The sequence below is a fragment of the Amblyomma mixtum genome, chromosome 2 (genome assembly GCF_055824585.1).
Source record: "Amblyomma mixtum isolate Tamu chromosome 2, ASM5582458v1, whole genome shotgun sequence".
NCBI lineage: Eukaryota > Metazoa > Arthropoda > Arachnida > Ixodida > Ixodidae > Amblyomma > Amblyomma mixtum.
The window spans coordinates 289,315,310-289,331,867 of NC_143013.1; the positions used below are offsets into that span (position 1 = coordinate 289,315,310).

Below are 16,558 nucleotides of genomic sequence, written 5' to 3' on the forward strand. Positions count from 1 at the left end.
TTACTCTTTCTTATATATGTGAATGATATAACTATGATACCAGGATTCCCTCAGTTAATCATGTATGCTGACGACACGAACATATTTTTTACAGGAACAACAAAAACATGCCTTGAAAAATCTGTCAATGATTACTTATTAAAACTTTCCAGGTGGCTACAAGCCAATCGCATTACTCTAAATACAACAAAATCTAAATACGTAATTTTTAAACCCACAAGCGTTAGGGACCAGAACCCTATTAGCATCAGATATGAAGGTAGCCTGTTGGAGGAGGTCACTGAGCAAAAATTCTTGGGTGTATGGTTCAGTAGTGATCTGTCCTGGAACGCCCATGTTAGTTGCCTTAAGTCCGATTTATCACGGGTCATTGGTTGTCTTTACAGAATCCAGCACTTGATTCCATCCTGGATGAAGCAGACACTATATTATTCTCTATTCTATTCTAGAATAGGTTATTTTATTTTAGTTTGGGTACGAAAACTGATTCTAATTACAAAAAATTAATTACTTTACAGAAGAAGGTGTTACGCATATGCGAAAATTATCATGGCGAGAAAAGGGAACTAAGAACGCATCCACTTTTTTTAAAGTACAATATGCTGAGGGCAGATAAGGTATACTACTTTAAGTTGCTACAATGGATACATAAAAATCGTTTGTACGTCACATCCACCGACAGAGTAAACTTGTACGCTATCAGAGACCCGAAAATAGAGATACCGAGGATAAGGACAAATTATGGTCGTCAAGCATAGTCTTTTCAGGTTACCGGAATTCTCAATAGAAGAGATATAAATATTAATTATAGTAAACCCTTCTCCACTTTCAAAAATGAATGCAAAGGAGCTCTTCTCTGTAGCGATGTCACCTATAGCAATCGTTAAAATTTCTCATGCAAACATGTTGTAGTCAAATTTTTTTTTCACAGTTACTGATTCTGTGTTCGCATCTATGTACTCTTGTTTGTGCTTATATGTCCATAATGCCTTGCTTTTCAGTAGGCTAGAATAAGCCTTAAGTAGAACTTTGTTATTTGATGTAGTGTTTCATGTATGTCTTGGACTTTGTTTCTTATTTATATACTCATCGCACATTTATGATGCAAATTTTGTCAAGCGCTTTTGTCTTTTTTTGCTGAGTGTGTATGTATTTTCCTGTGTATGTTCTTCCGTATGTATTTTCCTCTGCATAACGCTTACTTTGGTGCCTACTTTTCTTTGTTTTTTTTCTCCATATCAACAATACTATTTTGTACCGGCCCGCCGGACTTTTTGTAATTTTTATGTTTGTCATGTAGTAGGGGGCTGAGGCCCCGTCAGGCAACATTGTGCCTTTAGCCTCAGCCCCTTCTTAGGCAAATGTCTAAGCAACAAATAAAAAGAAAGAAAGAAATTCATAAAGAAATGGTGGCAAAAATTTACGACATGATGAAAGACACGCTAAGCCTCTACACCACAGGGATGTTATGCTGGCTGTTGGAATATAGTTAGACAATGCGAAGCATATAGCATCATTCTAGACAATTTCAACTGCAGAAGTAACATTATAAAGTTACGGTATCTAAGGTAAGCAGTATAGTTTTCGGCACCCAAGAGTTATACAGAGAAGCAACTAAAAAGAAATAGAAGCTCTAATGAGCTTACGTTGCAAAACCTTAATGTGCCATTAGCGTTGCTACTCATTTGGTCAGTGTGAACTCAGGAGTTCAACGTTGAAGGAATGATTAGTCACATATACCTAGGCCAAATCGGAATGTTATTTACTCTACAGAACGAGGCGCGTTGACCCTGTAGGTTGAGGCATTATTTTCAATTTGTTAATGTTTAGTTCCATATCGCGTTTCATCTTCCAGAGCGGTATTTATTTGCACTGGCTCGTATGCGACAAACCAGTCAGCGATGCAGGTGACTGAGAATCCCTAATGCAGACGATGGGCATCCCGTTTATATTTGCCCTTAATGACGTGTATTTTGTATGCCGTAACCGCTCGCTCACGGTCGGCCGATGCAGACGTTCTTTCTTCTTTATATTCCGGGGATTTAGCCACCATCACTCTAAAACAGAAAGGACTAAAAAGGGGGCAAGCGGCCCGGTAGCACACTCCCTTTTGTAAAAGAAAGTGTGCTAGAGGGCCGCTTGTTCCCTTTTTACTTCCCATATTGGTGTATCTGTGTTTATATTGCACAGTGCTCAGAGGCTTTCATTCTCGCACCGTGGCCGGCAGATTAAAAGATATTTCAGATAAGAATAGCTCAGAGATCGAGACTTTCATTGCGGGAACCAGCACGATACAAAGGCGCCCAGAGAGGACGAAGGAAAAGACCGATTAAACGAGTAAGCACTCAACTGACTTGTCTTGTCGGTTCTTTAATTGCATCGTTGTAAAATCGTTAGGGGAGCACTGCAGTTTTCAGCTTGTGTCGTCTTTCGCCAAGAACTGTCCGCACTGCATCTTCCGTCGATTCAATACCGACCCGACAATTGCTTCCATCCACGAAATGCAAATGCCTTTGCAATGTAAGTGTAATGTAATGTAATGTCTTCTAATGTAAGTGCACCTCTGGTAGTGGATATTGATCAGAAGCGCCCCTTCAGTACGGAGTATGTCACAGCTCATGAGAAGCTTCGGGACGTAAACACCTCATACTATACTATATCATACAATACCATATAATGCCATACCATACTATACCACACCATACTACACCATACCATACAATACCGTTCTTTACCAAACCATATCATACCGTTCCATACCATACCATACCATACCACACTATATCATACAATGCCAACGTTGACATACCAGACCATACCATATCACGGCGTCATCGTACACCGAGGGACAAAAAGTTGCAAACAAAGGAAGTGAGGAGAACAGGCACTCACGCGCGAAAGAGATGAGGTAGGCGAGGATAGCGATGAGCACGAGTACCACGAGGAAGCCGCTGAAGATGACGTACACAATGTACGAGAATGGAGTCACGGAACCGTCCTCCCTGCATCCACGGATTGACGCTTATCTTTATACCTGTGTTATTCTTTTTCCCGCAGCAAAATGCCAGTTTGCATTGGAGTCTACTTCGGCTCCGCTTTTCGCTAATCTGGACATAGTCCTTCTTGAGGGCAAGGGGAATAAAAAATTGGCTGTGGCTTACCTCAGCTACGTTAGGCGCCAAGCGTAACATGCTCGGCGCCTAACAACTATGGGAACCGGTTGCTATGGTTGCCATAGTTACGGCGCATGCGCAGCACTGACCTGCGACGACCGCCCGAGACGCGCCGCTCACTAGCCTAGTGCAGCGTTCGCTACAAGAATTGATCACGGAACCTAATGCGAGAAAGCTACAACAACCGCTGGAATTACCCTCGATGATTACTTTAGCAGCGATCGCCGGCGGTGAAAGCCTCCAAGGCACTGCTAACCTTCTTGCGGACTTCTGGCCTGCACAATAGGTTGTGACTTCACCGAACGCTGACTTTTTAGAGTGTCTTCAATGTTCTGTTACTTCCCTTTCTCTTTCATTTTTTTATCCCCTCACCCCCTTCCCCCCGTGTAGGGTAGCAAACAGATTATTATTCAGGTTAATCTCCCTGCCTTTCCTCTTCTACCTCCCTCCTCCTCCTCCTCCCCCTTTACTCAAATGAGTGCTTTTACTGAGTGGTTGGAGGCGGTGGGGGAAGGTGGCTGATGGGTGCAGCTTCTGATGGGCAACTGGCCATCTCACTGCGTTCTGAATATGGTTTCGCCGTCGCTTTTTCGTTTCCTTTGCTGCGTGGGCTTCTGGCTTCTGGAGGCCTTGTTGTGGGTAGAGATAGGTGGTTTGGGGGGGGGGGGGGGGGGGGTGCACTTCTGGAGGGAAGAAGCTTCACCCACTGAGGCTTCACACTGAGAGAATGTCTTATCTTTACAAAGATAACGTCGGCATTTATGCCAAGTGAACTCTTACTGCTCTCGCAGTATAAAAAAAAGAACGAAGAAAAGCTTTTCTCGCAGTAATTTTTTGTTGCACGAGATACGTTAAACATGCGTTCAGTTTCTTGATGTGACAATTATAGTAGACGATTAAACTGAGATTTGTTACTTTCACATATAAGGGGCGAGATGACAAAATCTGCGGAATTTTTCCGCCCTTTTTCACAAAACCAGAATTTGGTTGCACCTCACCTAAGGCGCTTTTAATAGGAAACCCCATACTTGCCTCCTGGGAGTCGTCTCTGTTAATCTACCGGTCTGAAGATGAGCGGAAACTGATTGAAAGGGCCGCCCGGACGTCTGCAGATACTGGAGCACTTAGGGTGCCTCGTATGGTGAGCGGATATCAAGGCACCCTAGGAACCCCCCTCTGTAATACCTTCGCACGAAGGCCGTTAGGGGTATTGTAAATAAATTCATTAATAAATAATGGGTCCCATCTGGAGGCAGGAAAACCGAACATGAAGGATATGTTCGAGAACTCTGGAGGGTCTCGAACACTTTCAGCGGTATAAGCTTTCTTCCCTCCCTCTCTGTTCTCTGCAAAATGATCCGAGGCTCCCTCCTTGCACACTCTAAACAGGGATATGCCTATATGGAAGTCAAAATGGAGTAAACTCTCCTCTTACGCACTTCCTTTCATGTCGCTGAAAATGTTCGAGACCCTCCAGGGTTCTTACACTCTTTTACCCCTTTTATAACAGGCACTGTGCTAGAGGACACCTTATTCCCTTTTTACTTCTTTATGTTTAGAGTGCGGAGTGAACTCAACAACCGTGTAAGAAGTCGACGTACGAAACGAGACGGGCATCATAGAACATAAGCCAGAAGAAGAAGAAACAAAGATGCCTTCTGGACCGTCTGCCGATCCACTCACACTTCGACTGCTGGCGGCGTCACCCCTTCGAACTGTTTGGGGAGGCTGATGGTCTTCTCGAACCATGCCTCATCCTCAGTGTCCGGGAATAAGACAGCGCTGGAAGGGACAATTGCTCGGTAAGGAATAAAGAAGCGCCTGTGAGCAGCCGTAATGCCATAACGAAGCAAGTAGCAGAGCTCACGCAGTTTACAGTTACGAACCGATCTTATTGCGACAGTCATGACGCCAACACTGCTGCAACTGAGTTCTGAAGTTTTCGATATAGGGGCACTTGGCGAGTGACAGCGTCCCAAGCGCGATTACTTGTATTACTGACAGCGTACCTTTCATCGGATCCATGTGTCAACTCATAGTGAGGCCGGAAATTTCAAGGAAACGAAATAGGCATTAGAGAATTTCTTTTTAGATATTTCGTTATAGAGAAGTAAAATAGATGCCACTGTGCATTCGCTAGAATTACCGCCTTCAGAAATGTTCCCAGTACGTACAGCTGGCCATACCATTAGCTGGCGTGCGTGACGGCCGCGTTTTCCGTGCTCCTGTAGCTTATAACGGAGCAAACTTGCGCAAATGTCAAATTTAAGCACAGGCTCACTAAGCCCGTGCTTAATATTGAGCTTTCCGCAAGTTTGCTTCATCCCAGAGATCAGGAGCACAGAAAAAGCGGCCGTCGCGCACGCCAGCTAAAGATTTGGCAGGCTGTACGCATAATGAGCGATGCTGCTCCGGCTGAAGCATGGTTCGACGCTGAAAGGATTACTCGACACGCGCTTCAGTCGGACCACGCTTCTCGAAACACAAGGCAGACGGGACACACATACCCGGCTAGTACGGCCTCTGCTGGGGTTAGCCTCCTCGAAGATGGCCTGCTTACGCTCTTCCTGGCTTTTGCGAGGCCCGGCTTTGGAAGTTGCCTGCATGCGAATGAGATTCTTCCATGAAATATTTCGCGATCAGCAATGTGACTTTTGTAATGATGCATATGACATTACTGTACATGGATTGCCACCTGTTGCCCTCCGGCGACCGCTAAATACTTTACAGTCGAATTTTTTTCTCTTGCTGTTACGGTTTCAACAGACGAACGATGACTGTAACGTCCAAGTGTGGTTATAAGTCACGTGAGGCACGAAAAACTGCAACAGTCACTGCTTCTAGACTCGCTGTCATTCCGGCTCTAGAGGAATCCTGGCTTCAGCACTGTAGTGAATTAAAACGATGAAGCAGCGATTATATCAGCGCTTTTTCTTGCCTAATGCGACGTATCACCACACTGTGACGTCACAGCCATCGTCCGGCTGTTGAAACCGAAACAGAAACAGCAAGACAGAAAAATTCGATTATAAATTATTTATTGGTCGTAGGCGAATAGCACATGGTGATTCATGCATAGTGGTGTCTTCCGCATCATTGTAGAGAAGAAAACGTGCCACCAAAATTATGTGTCTATGCTCCTTCTAGAATGGCTTCCTCGTACAATGACCGAAAGACAGGAGTAGCTTGCGCATGACAGTAACACATCACGCGACCCTTTTAGTTAGGTTCTGGGATCTCACTATGTGATGATGCTACCTCGTGCAGACGACAGCAACCACGAGATGTCTAGGGTGGGGTGGGGGGAATGCCCCCTACCCCACGCGAGTGCCCCCATTACCTAACCGCAAAAGTTTCGCCTGAGGTCGCCCTTCTGGCCACATGGACCAGCTTCTTCTTAATAGGTGTGCCGTACTGGAAGGGACGGTCGAAGGACTCCTAGACTGAGTATCTGTCTCGGGGAAAGCTCTGAAACAACAAATGTTCCTCCTCCTCCTCCTCGGTGACATAGCCAGCGCTTTTCGACCAGCGCCCGCATACAAGACTCTATACAGTGGCCCATGCCCCAAACAAATACGGCGGTGAAGTTTTGATTTTTTTGAAATGAAATCATCCGTCGTCAGCCATCAAAGTTAAACTTGATTACCATATCCGTGCCTTTAAAAATAGCGGCATGGGCGTGCTCTAGCAAATATAACATCGCCTTCGTCACTGTGTGGTCCATAGTACGGGCGACCACGTACTCTTTTCTCTACGGTCTGACACTTACAGGTGATTCGCACCATGCCTACAAAGCCTCATCCCACAGACTATGAGACCGTCGGCCTGCAATGGCAACCTGAAAGTCTAGGCGGCGGCCACGAACTAGAAGCCTATTCCACGGACGTACTTTTCGAGCATGATTCTGGACCTGACAAATATAAGCGCTATTTTGACTAATAATTCGTTCACATATCTTCCTTAAAGAGACGCTAAGAGCAAATTGATGCTGGCTTTGATTAAATGCGTTAATGCCTTCTCACGGCAGAAGAGGCCTGAAGGGACGAACCTCTTATAAGAGAGAAAGGAGCGATATATGAAGGGCAGATGTTGCCAATACCGGCCGCTTCCACAGGTACACCGTACGGTAATGTGAAAAGGGAGTAATTACTCATTGGCATCCACCCAAGCGCAGCCATACGGCTACAAAGCCGTATGGCTGCGCTTGGGTGGATGCCAATGAGTAATTACTCCCTTATTACAAATCTACTCCACCTTGGGGGATTCCCCTAAACATTTGACCAACACTCTTCCCACTTCGAGTTACTGATCAATTCGCTCTCGCCCTACCATAAGCTTGCCGTCCCGGTTAGCTCAATTGGTAGAGCGACTGCTCCGGTGTGGCGGTGGTTCCGGGTTCGAACCCCGGACCAGGACGAATTTTTCTTTAACTACGAAGTTTCTGAGAAAGCTGTATAGCTTTCCTTTGTAGCCGTATGGCTGCGCTTGGGTGGATGCCAATGAGTAATTACTCCCTTATTACAAATCTACTCCACCTTGGGGGATTCCCCTAAACATTTGACCAACGGTAATGTGAAGCGAATTGTTTTGTTCAATATAATAAAACACTGAGAAATTACGTGCCCGAGTATTAAGACAAGTCATGGGTAGATAGGATATACTAGTGCACGTTTTCACATGCTAAATTAAGCTCCTGCAAACTCACCGCACTCAACGTACTAAACGTGGTCACGTGTCAAGAATCACCACAGACAATATAACAGACGTCACAATTTTAAATCATGGTTGCGGGAAAAAAATCTAATCTTCACGTCTAATTTCTCAGAAATAGGACAGTCTTCACGTGCTGAGTAAACGTTCACGGAGTTACGAAAGGCCCTGCGATAGAATTGTACTCGGTATGAGTTCTTGAAGGAGTTGGGTTTTATAGTATACCTTCAACTAACCTCACTGAAAAAAGCGTGCGACCAGTGTCACATCCGTTTTTGCGTGTGCGTTTGTGAAATGTCAGAAATGGCTTGGGTTCAACGTAGCTCGAACCTAGCTATGCGAGCGAAAGCTCTGTTAAGCAGGGCTTCCGCTGTCTCAAAACAAATGTCAAAGTAAAGGGTCAAAGGTCAAGGTCAGACACCCTGGTCATAGTCATATGATCACGGGGTCATACTACCATAGCTTGGGCCATACCACAACGCAGTTAAGTTCGGTTTGACCTTGCGAGGCAGGCATTCAAGGTCATTGTCGATGTGTGCCACCACATGATCACGTGGTCATACTGGCATAGCTTGGGCCATATCGCCACGCAGTTAAGTTCGGTTTGACCTTGTAGAGCTCTCGCCCTGAAACGGAAGCTCGCATATTTGCCTTACACACCTTCCGATGCAAGTTAGGGGTGTCGGTAGCTTTTCCTGTCCCTGCCAACGAAGATTCACTTGTGATTAGGCTCTTTCCGACGCATCGCTGCAAGCCTGCAACGATCTATTCGTGGGGACGACGAACCCCTCTGCAGCAACAATTCTCTGACATTCAAGGGCGCAGAATACAGCGCAAATCACGTCAAGTGAGATGCCGCCGGCTGAGTTCCATCAGCCCTTTAAGCGCTTACTCTCGCAAAACACGAAGCATCCCTCTCCAGTTCTGTCAACGTTTAGGACAAACGCTCACTTGGGTTGGTCTTCATCCCAGTCTTCTGCCTCCCCGTCTGGTGGTGCAGTAATCTGGCTTGGCGGTGCAGTGCTTCTGTAAAAACCGGAATCACAGTCACGTGAACAGTGCGCAGTATTTTGGCACAATAGGTAAATAGCTTATAAGTGTACTTTCACCGCCTGAGTCGTAATCGGGCTGCTCAGAACCTTCTCCATTTTTCTTCTGCGCGGAATCGCCTCGCGGCCACGCCCCTGCGCTCAAGGATGGGTGCTCCTGATGATGGTCGTTGTGACGTTGACGATAGCTTCTTGGCTGAGGAAAAAAAAAAAGGGCGCAATTTTATCCATGGGTATAAACAGAAATTGCTAGCGTTTTATTTTGATATATTCCTTTGCTGTCGGCACGGCGCCTACGATTGTGCGCGCGGCTTTTCTAAATTTTTCTTCGAAGTCGGCTACGTTTGAAATTCCTGCTCAACCGACTAAAGGGGTCATTTTTTTTTTTGCTACTAAAAGAATCGCTTCTCCAAGCCAAGAAATAAAGATGGGCGTATGGGAGTGCTACGGCGCGCCAAAGAGGTGCACTGATGATGATGATGTCCTCAGTCTTAATGGCATATACCCACCACGGGAGATTGGCCAGTTTGCAGCGGATACAAACGCACTCATGTACAAGGAGACGAGTATTTTGATAATTTTGGGACTTAGAGCTAGAATTTGTACAAAATCAAAAATACGGAAAAGAAAGAATGGTGTTATGCTATCACTTCTTCCTTCTCTGACGCGGTGGACTGTTCTACTAAAGGACACTGCAGCTCAGTTTTCGTTGCGGGAAATACTTCTGATGGTAAAGAAACTAACTAAAATAATTGATCCGGTGTAAATGTGTTTGATAGAAGAATATGGCTGAAATTCCGCTACCTAGGAAATGCGTGAATTCCTGAACTTTTCGAGGCGTTCCTGTTGTTTTTGCGGTAATAGGGGGCTCTAAATATACACGCGCAAATCTTTCGATTTTTCTAGACATTAGAACATATTGCATGCCAAAAAGGTTTAAGTGAATCCGTGCGTCATGGGCAATAAATATCTGTGTGGTTACTATCGGTTAATGTTCAATTCAGGAGAGAAAAAAAAAACACAACTTTTCCATGGATTGAAGTATCCCCCCCCCCCCCCCTTTTTTTTGCGGTCATTGCATCGCTGTATCCCGTTCCTGCACCCGTATGAGCAAATTCGCATTTGATACTACTTTCATGTGATTGCGACCCGTCGTTGCCTTTGACTACAAACTACTGGGAAATGCGTATCCGAGCAGCGCTGTTCACTCTGCTCTCTGAACAAGAAATGAGTAAAACGGGAGTAAGCTGTCCTCTAGATTACTCCCTTTAAGGGGAGGGTATTGCTGCCCAAGCCCAGTGGTAGGTTTCCTTCAATTAAAGTACAGAATACTTAAGGTTGGCAACGGAAACAGATTCCCTCTTCAGAACATGCGAGGTTCTAGCAGTTACGAAGATTTTAACCGATATTTCAACCTCCTCTGTTGCTAACCTCAGGACCTCCGGTGACGCGTTTAAAAGCCGCCTTTCATTGCTAACTGCAGCAAGCTAGTATGCTTTGCAGTGGAAATATACCTCCGCTGTCAAAAGGGATCATTCCGGATATTTAGTGACCGAAACACACTCGGGTACTCGGGCAGGATACCCTGCTCCTGAAAGGGAGTAGGCTAGAGGACAGTTTACTCCTTTTTTGCTCCCATATGGGCTCATTCGGATTTAGAGCGTGGATAAAGATGCCGATACTGCTACCGTCGTATAGACAGAAAATTAGGAAAGGGCCGGATAAATACACGCCCATTTGCTTTTTCGTGAGTGCGACAGCGTGAGTTCAACAGTGAAACTGATCGCTGAAACCACTTTCCCTTTGTTACGCGATGAAATACTTGTTGTATAGTGATAAACCATTTTTCGATTGCTCAGGCCTTGGTCCTGTGCGCTTTGCCTGTGTGTTTTCGTTGAAGGCCGAATGCGTTTGCTCATGCATAAACTCCGGGCAAATATTGTCACCTCAACATATCTTTGGAACATAACCATGACCACATAGCGGAGCCATCGAAGTCGCGCATCATGCCCCTGTTGGAGATGTCTAGTCCATCGGCGGTTCGCATACGGCACTAGGAACGCAGCCGTGGTTGTAGTTGGGTCGTGGTGGAGTACCCAGAGCACTGACCACAGTGAGAATGCGATTTTGTTCACGAACAACAGCGGACTGCTCTCTTTGCAGGCAGGATGGGAGGCATTTCGAAAAATCGGCGCCTACAGCAAGCCAGATAGTAAAATAAAGCCTAACAGGAAACAAAACCTTATAGTTCTCAGTGCGGCCACCAGATAGTGGGGCGCTTCCATTAAACTAAGGCTGTCTGGATTACCGTGGTCTGGATGCAGCTTCCTTTGTCAACTTTGGGGTGCGTCTACGCAAGGAACGCTGCATCAAGGCATCCCAAGCAATCTGATATTATAATGCCTAGGCTATGCTAATATAGTGGTTAGGATAAGTATGTCCCAACGGCCGTTACAAAGAGAATAGCCTCGAGCGATAAACATCATCTAAAACCGTTGGATACAAAGCCGGAAGAAGCACGAGACATTCGAGAAAGCTGCAGCGAAAGTGATGCCGTAGAGCCGGATATAAAAGGAGAAAGTAGGGAAATATCTTCTGAAGTCCTCTAGTTTTTGAAACGACCGCAACGGTGTTGCATAGAATTAGTACGAAAGTAGAATAATAGAGAAGAGTGCAGGCCCATTTGGATGTATGATGTTTCGATACGCTAGCATTAAGGAGCTCGTGTTGAAAATCCATTGTAGATGTCGGCCTCGTTTGGCATCGGGGTCGTTGATCGTGACCGAAAAATCCACGAAACATACCGAGAGAAGATCTAGGAGGCAAGTGGGCCACCTAGGTCGGGCAACCTTGTGGCGTCATCGCAACCTGCTCACCGGATTCTGAGAGAACTGTGCACCGTGGCAGGTGGCTTTTGGTTTGGTTTATGGTTTATGGGGGTTTAACGTCCCAAAGTGACCGGGGCTATGATGGACTTCCTAGTGAAGGGCTCTGGAAATGAGGACCACCTGGGGTTCTTTAACGTGCTCTGACATCGCACAGTACACGGGCCTAATGAATTTCGCCTCCATCGCAATTCGACCGACGCGGGCCGGGATCGAACCCGCGTCTTTCTGGTCAGTAGTCGAGCGCCATAACCACTGAGCTACAGCGGCGGTCCACTGGTAGCTTTTAAATTCATGATTGGTAACGGGAGGTTGCTCGGGGAGAGCAACCTGGGTTGCACAAGCCCCACCGGTGGCAGCAGCTGCCATCGCAGGGTAGTGGCCCAGCGCTTAAAATCTGCACCTCGGCGCCAGAAGTGGTATGAGGGCTTCCAGGAATCTATGAATGCTAAGTAGAGGATGACCAATTCTGCATACATGGGCATTCACCCATTACGCTATCGCGTCATCCCCGTAAGGCGGAGCTTAAGTGTACCCTCCAACTTTTTCCCGTCTGTCACCGCAGCTATACTCAAAGGGTACAGGTAATCGACCCATTATTGGTAATGTATTAGCAAAACTGGTCGCACATAGGACCAAGTGAAACCACCCCTTTCCAATACTGGACCGATTAGCTGTGCTGCTTGGCGCAATTCTTTCAATACTCGAACATATCTTTAACCTCGTTTTTCAGCATGGCATTTTTCCGAAACAGTTGCAGCTTGGAAAGGTAACAGTTTTGCACAAAGGCGGTGACAAAAACGAACTCACAAATTACAGGCCTATTTCAATTTTACCAGTTTTTTCAAAACGTCTGGAAAAAATAATCCATTCCCGCGTAATGTCATTCGCAACAAAACAAACTAATCACAGATGCGCAATTTGGGGTCATGAAAGGGCTGTCTACCGAGACCGCACTTTTGACACGGAAGGAAATAATATTAGACGCTTTCGAGCGAGAAATGTGCGCATTAGGCATATTTATAGATTATTCTAAGGCCTTCGACACCATTAACCACGATACCCTGTTATTAAAGTTGCAACATTATGGCTTCCGTGGCGTTTTTCTTCAGTTGTTAAAATCCTATCTTCAATACCGCCGGCAGCAAGTTGTTATCAATAATCATTTGTCTGATGTACGAGCAGTTCACGCAGGAGTACCTCAGGGAAGTAGTTTGGGGCCTCTGCTGTTTTCTTTTTACATCAATGATCTGGTAAACATTGACAACACAGCAAAATTCATCATATACGCTGATGATACCAGCATACTTTTAATAGGGTCTGATGCCGAGCTTCTTATCTCACGCACAAATGTACTTCTAAATAAACTACATTCCTGGAGTATCGTTAATTCGCTTGCCATAAACAACAGTAAGACAAAAGCTCTTTTTTTCAGGCCGAAAAACCGAAACAGACACGCAGGCCATACTCCATCTCGGCACTGCAAACATTCAGATAGCGTCGCAAGTTAAATGTCTTGGTGTTCTGTTCGAAAAAAATATGTCCTGGAATGCTCACATAGATGCAGTTGCAACTAAAATTTGTGGCATTACAGGGATCCTGTGCAAATTGCGATATTTTGCTCCTGTTTGCATTAAACGCCTTATTTTCAGTGCCCTTTTTACTTCACATATTAACTACTGTCACCTAGTGTGGGGTACAACTACTTTGTCAAATATTACTAAACTTCACCTCCTACAAAAAAAAGCAATTCGTATAGTTGCAAACGCTGCATATGATAGTCACACTGCACCTCTCTTCAGGGAACTAAACATTATCGCACTTCCCGACATTTATAAAACAATGCTCCTTAAGCGTTATTCTAACGGAATTAAACAGAATAAAAACATTTTAGGCGGCATAGCAAACCTGACACCTAAACGAAAAACACGGAATACCCGCAGTACTGAACTGTGGGAAATACCTTGAGCACGCACTAACTATGGATACCAGATGCTACATAATATGCTCCCGTCGCTTCTAAACAAACGAGTTGTTTCATATCCACAATACTGTTTTTTTTTTGTGAATATATCATAGCCACAATAATTGCACTTTCTACCTTTTTCTGTATTGCACCGTACATTGTATGCTCCATTAAACACTCTACTAATCTTGTAATTGTTTTGCTTATGTCCTGATTTTGTGCCACATCCTCCCATGTCTGATGCGTTGTGTTTGTATTCTAGTTTTGTTGCCAATGCCATGATTTTTAGGGGCCGTGAACCCCGTCAAGACCAGCTAGAGGCTTTTTGTTCACGGTCCTCAGCATCTGTAATGTTGATGTTGGAATAAAAATGATGATGATGATGAATTATTCAGCTCGCTCTTCAAGATTTAGTGAAGAAATAACACAACTCATTTTAGAAATAGCCATGTATTGTAATATATGTGAGCACACCTCAGATTAGGAGTGTTTAGGGACAATAAAGTCAACTTAACATAAATGAATTTAATACTAAGCGAATGGGGCTGCGGCTTCTCCGATGAGCGGCAATTGACTTTGCGGAGATTCGCGTAAAAAAGTATAAAAGTGTGTTTTCTTAGAACACTATTTAATAAATCTAGTGAATTAAGGTGAATTAAGTGAATTTGTAGCAGCAGCAGCGGCCTTACGCAGCAGGAGCAGCACCAACCGCCGAAGACGATGACGCCGAAGTTCCTCCGAATGGAGCTCGAATCTCGTGCCGGCGAGATGCACCGTTCGGCTGCACGCCATCTTACATCTTAGCACTCCAGACAGTAAATCCATCATTTCCTTCATCGTGCCGGCCTCATACTTTTCGGGTGCAACAAATTAATTGTGAATAAAGGAAACTTAACTATGAATCAAGGTGAATTAATGTTATTTAAATGTGAATTATTAATACATTAAGCTGAATTATCAATCCATCAGGTTTATTTTCACATCAAAGATGTGAGGAACGGGGACAAAAATCCTATAGAGGCTTGACGGAGGTCCCCGCCCCCTACAGCAGCAACACTGTGCACAAAAACCCACAATCACACAGCGCTACAGTACATGTTATGCCTGTGACATATTTAAATGAAGAGCACATTGCATCGAAAATAAACACGTTCAGGGCATCAAAAAACACATAACCATCAAACATTCATGTGAAGAGGGAAGGCATAATAGCAGGCTGAGTTAGTACAGTAAAGAAAGAAACGATATGTTGTTACTATTCACTAATTACAGTTTTTCACAATTGTTTAAAATGGACGGCATATTATAGGACAGCATTTGTCTGCCGTAGTTAGTTCGTGTTCGCGGTAAATACCAGTTGTCTCCGATGCGCGTATTGAGTTAATTGACTGTGAAATTATTGCGAATTAAGGTGAATTAAAAATAATTAATTGTGATTGAAGTGGGTACTTAAGGAACCAATTAAAAACAAAGAAAGCAACTTGAAATGAGGAGGCTTCATTTCTTCCGCATTACTCCAATGCGGGTTAACGCAGTGATCTCGAATTTTTTTTTCGCGACGTATGCAGCCGAAAAGCGACGTACTTTCCCCTGGGCGAGTTGGTTCACGATGTAGAATAGCGGCGGGAGACCACATAGGGAAAGAAATACACACGTGCCCAACACGAGAAGGTATTAGGCGCTGCATGGCTGGCCGAGTGTTGTCAGCACCCGGTGTAATTTGACCTTCCTGTGAGCTCAAACATTACGATGCTAGTGAAGTGCCCCTGTCCTTTACTAAATCTGCAATGAAACCGCATGTAGACCACAGCCTATATTTAGATGCTATTCTGAGCACGGAGATAGGTTGGCGTTGACACATCCAGTCATGACTAACCAGTTATGACTAGTCATGACTAACTAGTTATGATTAACCAGTCATTACCAGTCGTGAGTGATCAGTCATGACCAGTCATAACTAACCAGTCATGACTGGTTAATGGTTAGTTAGTCCTGACTTGTGACTAGTAATGACGACTTACGTGTTTCACTTCATATGTAACGGACGGACGGACAGAATAATGGTCGCGAGTCTGAGCGCTTAAAGGCTATAGTATATAAAAGAAACGCTTCATGCAATCCAGGCTTTAGTGCAGTGTCGGTGTCGATCTGTGCACAGTACTATATGGGGTGTCTGAGGCAGCAGTCATTGTATTTCTCATATTGATTGACTGCTACAAGAGAAAGACCTTAGGGTGTAGACCAGTAACGGGGACCTTGATCTGCAGTTACGAATCGCATACTTTGTCGGCGCATACCATCAAAAAATGAGCTATCTTTTTGCTCCTCAACACGGCCTTGTGTGAAAGCCCGGCCGCATAAAAAAAATCTTAATGCCTTTAATATGACAGAAAACCCGCCTGCATCTATTCGTCGCCTTGCTGAACAGTGGCATGGTCGGAACGGCTCATCGGGTTGAAAACTTAAGTTGCGTCAATTCGAGTGCAGGTTCGGTTATATTCATGCAAATTTCTCTCTCTCAGGAAGAGAAGAATGAGAAGAAGAAGAAAAAAGAGAACACGCAAATCTTCGCCTATTTTAGATAAACAGGTGGCATGAGCAGCTGCAGTTGCTACTTAGAAGTTTCTTTCTATATCTGCAGAACAAACTAGACCGGTCACCTCTTATAGCCCCTTCACCGGTCACAGGCGTCGGTATACATGCCGCAGTGTATCTTCAAGTGAAGATTTCGCAGGAAGGCGCTGAAGTGGTCGGCGACCACAAATGCTTGCCATT

The 16,558-nt window shown here is 44.9% G+C and overlaps 1 protein-coding gene across 1 annotated transcript in view; it reads right to left on the bottom strand.

Annotated features, from left to right (window-relative positions):
• LOC149364404 (uncharacterized) overlaps window positions 1-16,558 on the bottom strand; it is a 40,327-nt gene that overhangs the window by 15,317 nt on the left and 8,452 nt on the right. The window contains exons 2-6 of the mRNA XM_089568685.1: window positions 9,023-9,128; window positions 8,835-8,909; window positions 5,681-5,773; window positions 4,857-4,955; window positions 2,893-3,002 (exon numbers count right to left, since the gene is read on the bottom strand). Of these exons, the coding sequence (XP_089424811.1) occupies window positions 2,893-3,002; window positions 4,857-4,955; window positions 5,681-5,773; window positions 8,835-8,909; window positions 9,023-9,128 (483 nt within the window). The remainder of the gene's footprint in view (window positions 1-2,892; window positions 3,003-4,856; window positions 4,956-5,680; window positions 5,774-8,834; window positions 8,910-9,022; window positions 9,129-16,558) is intronic.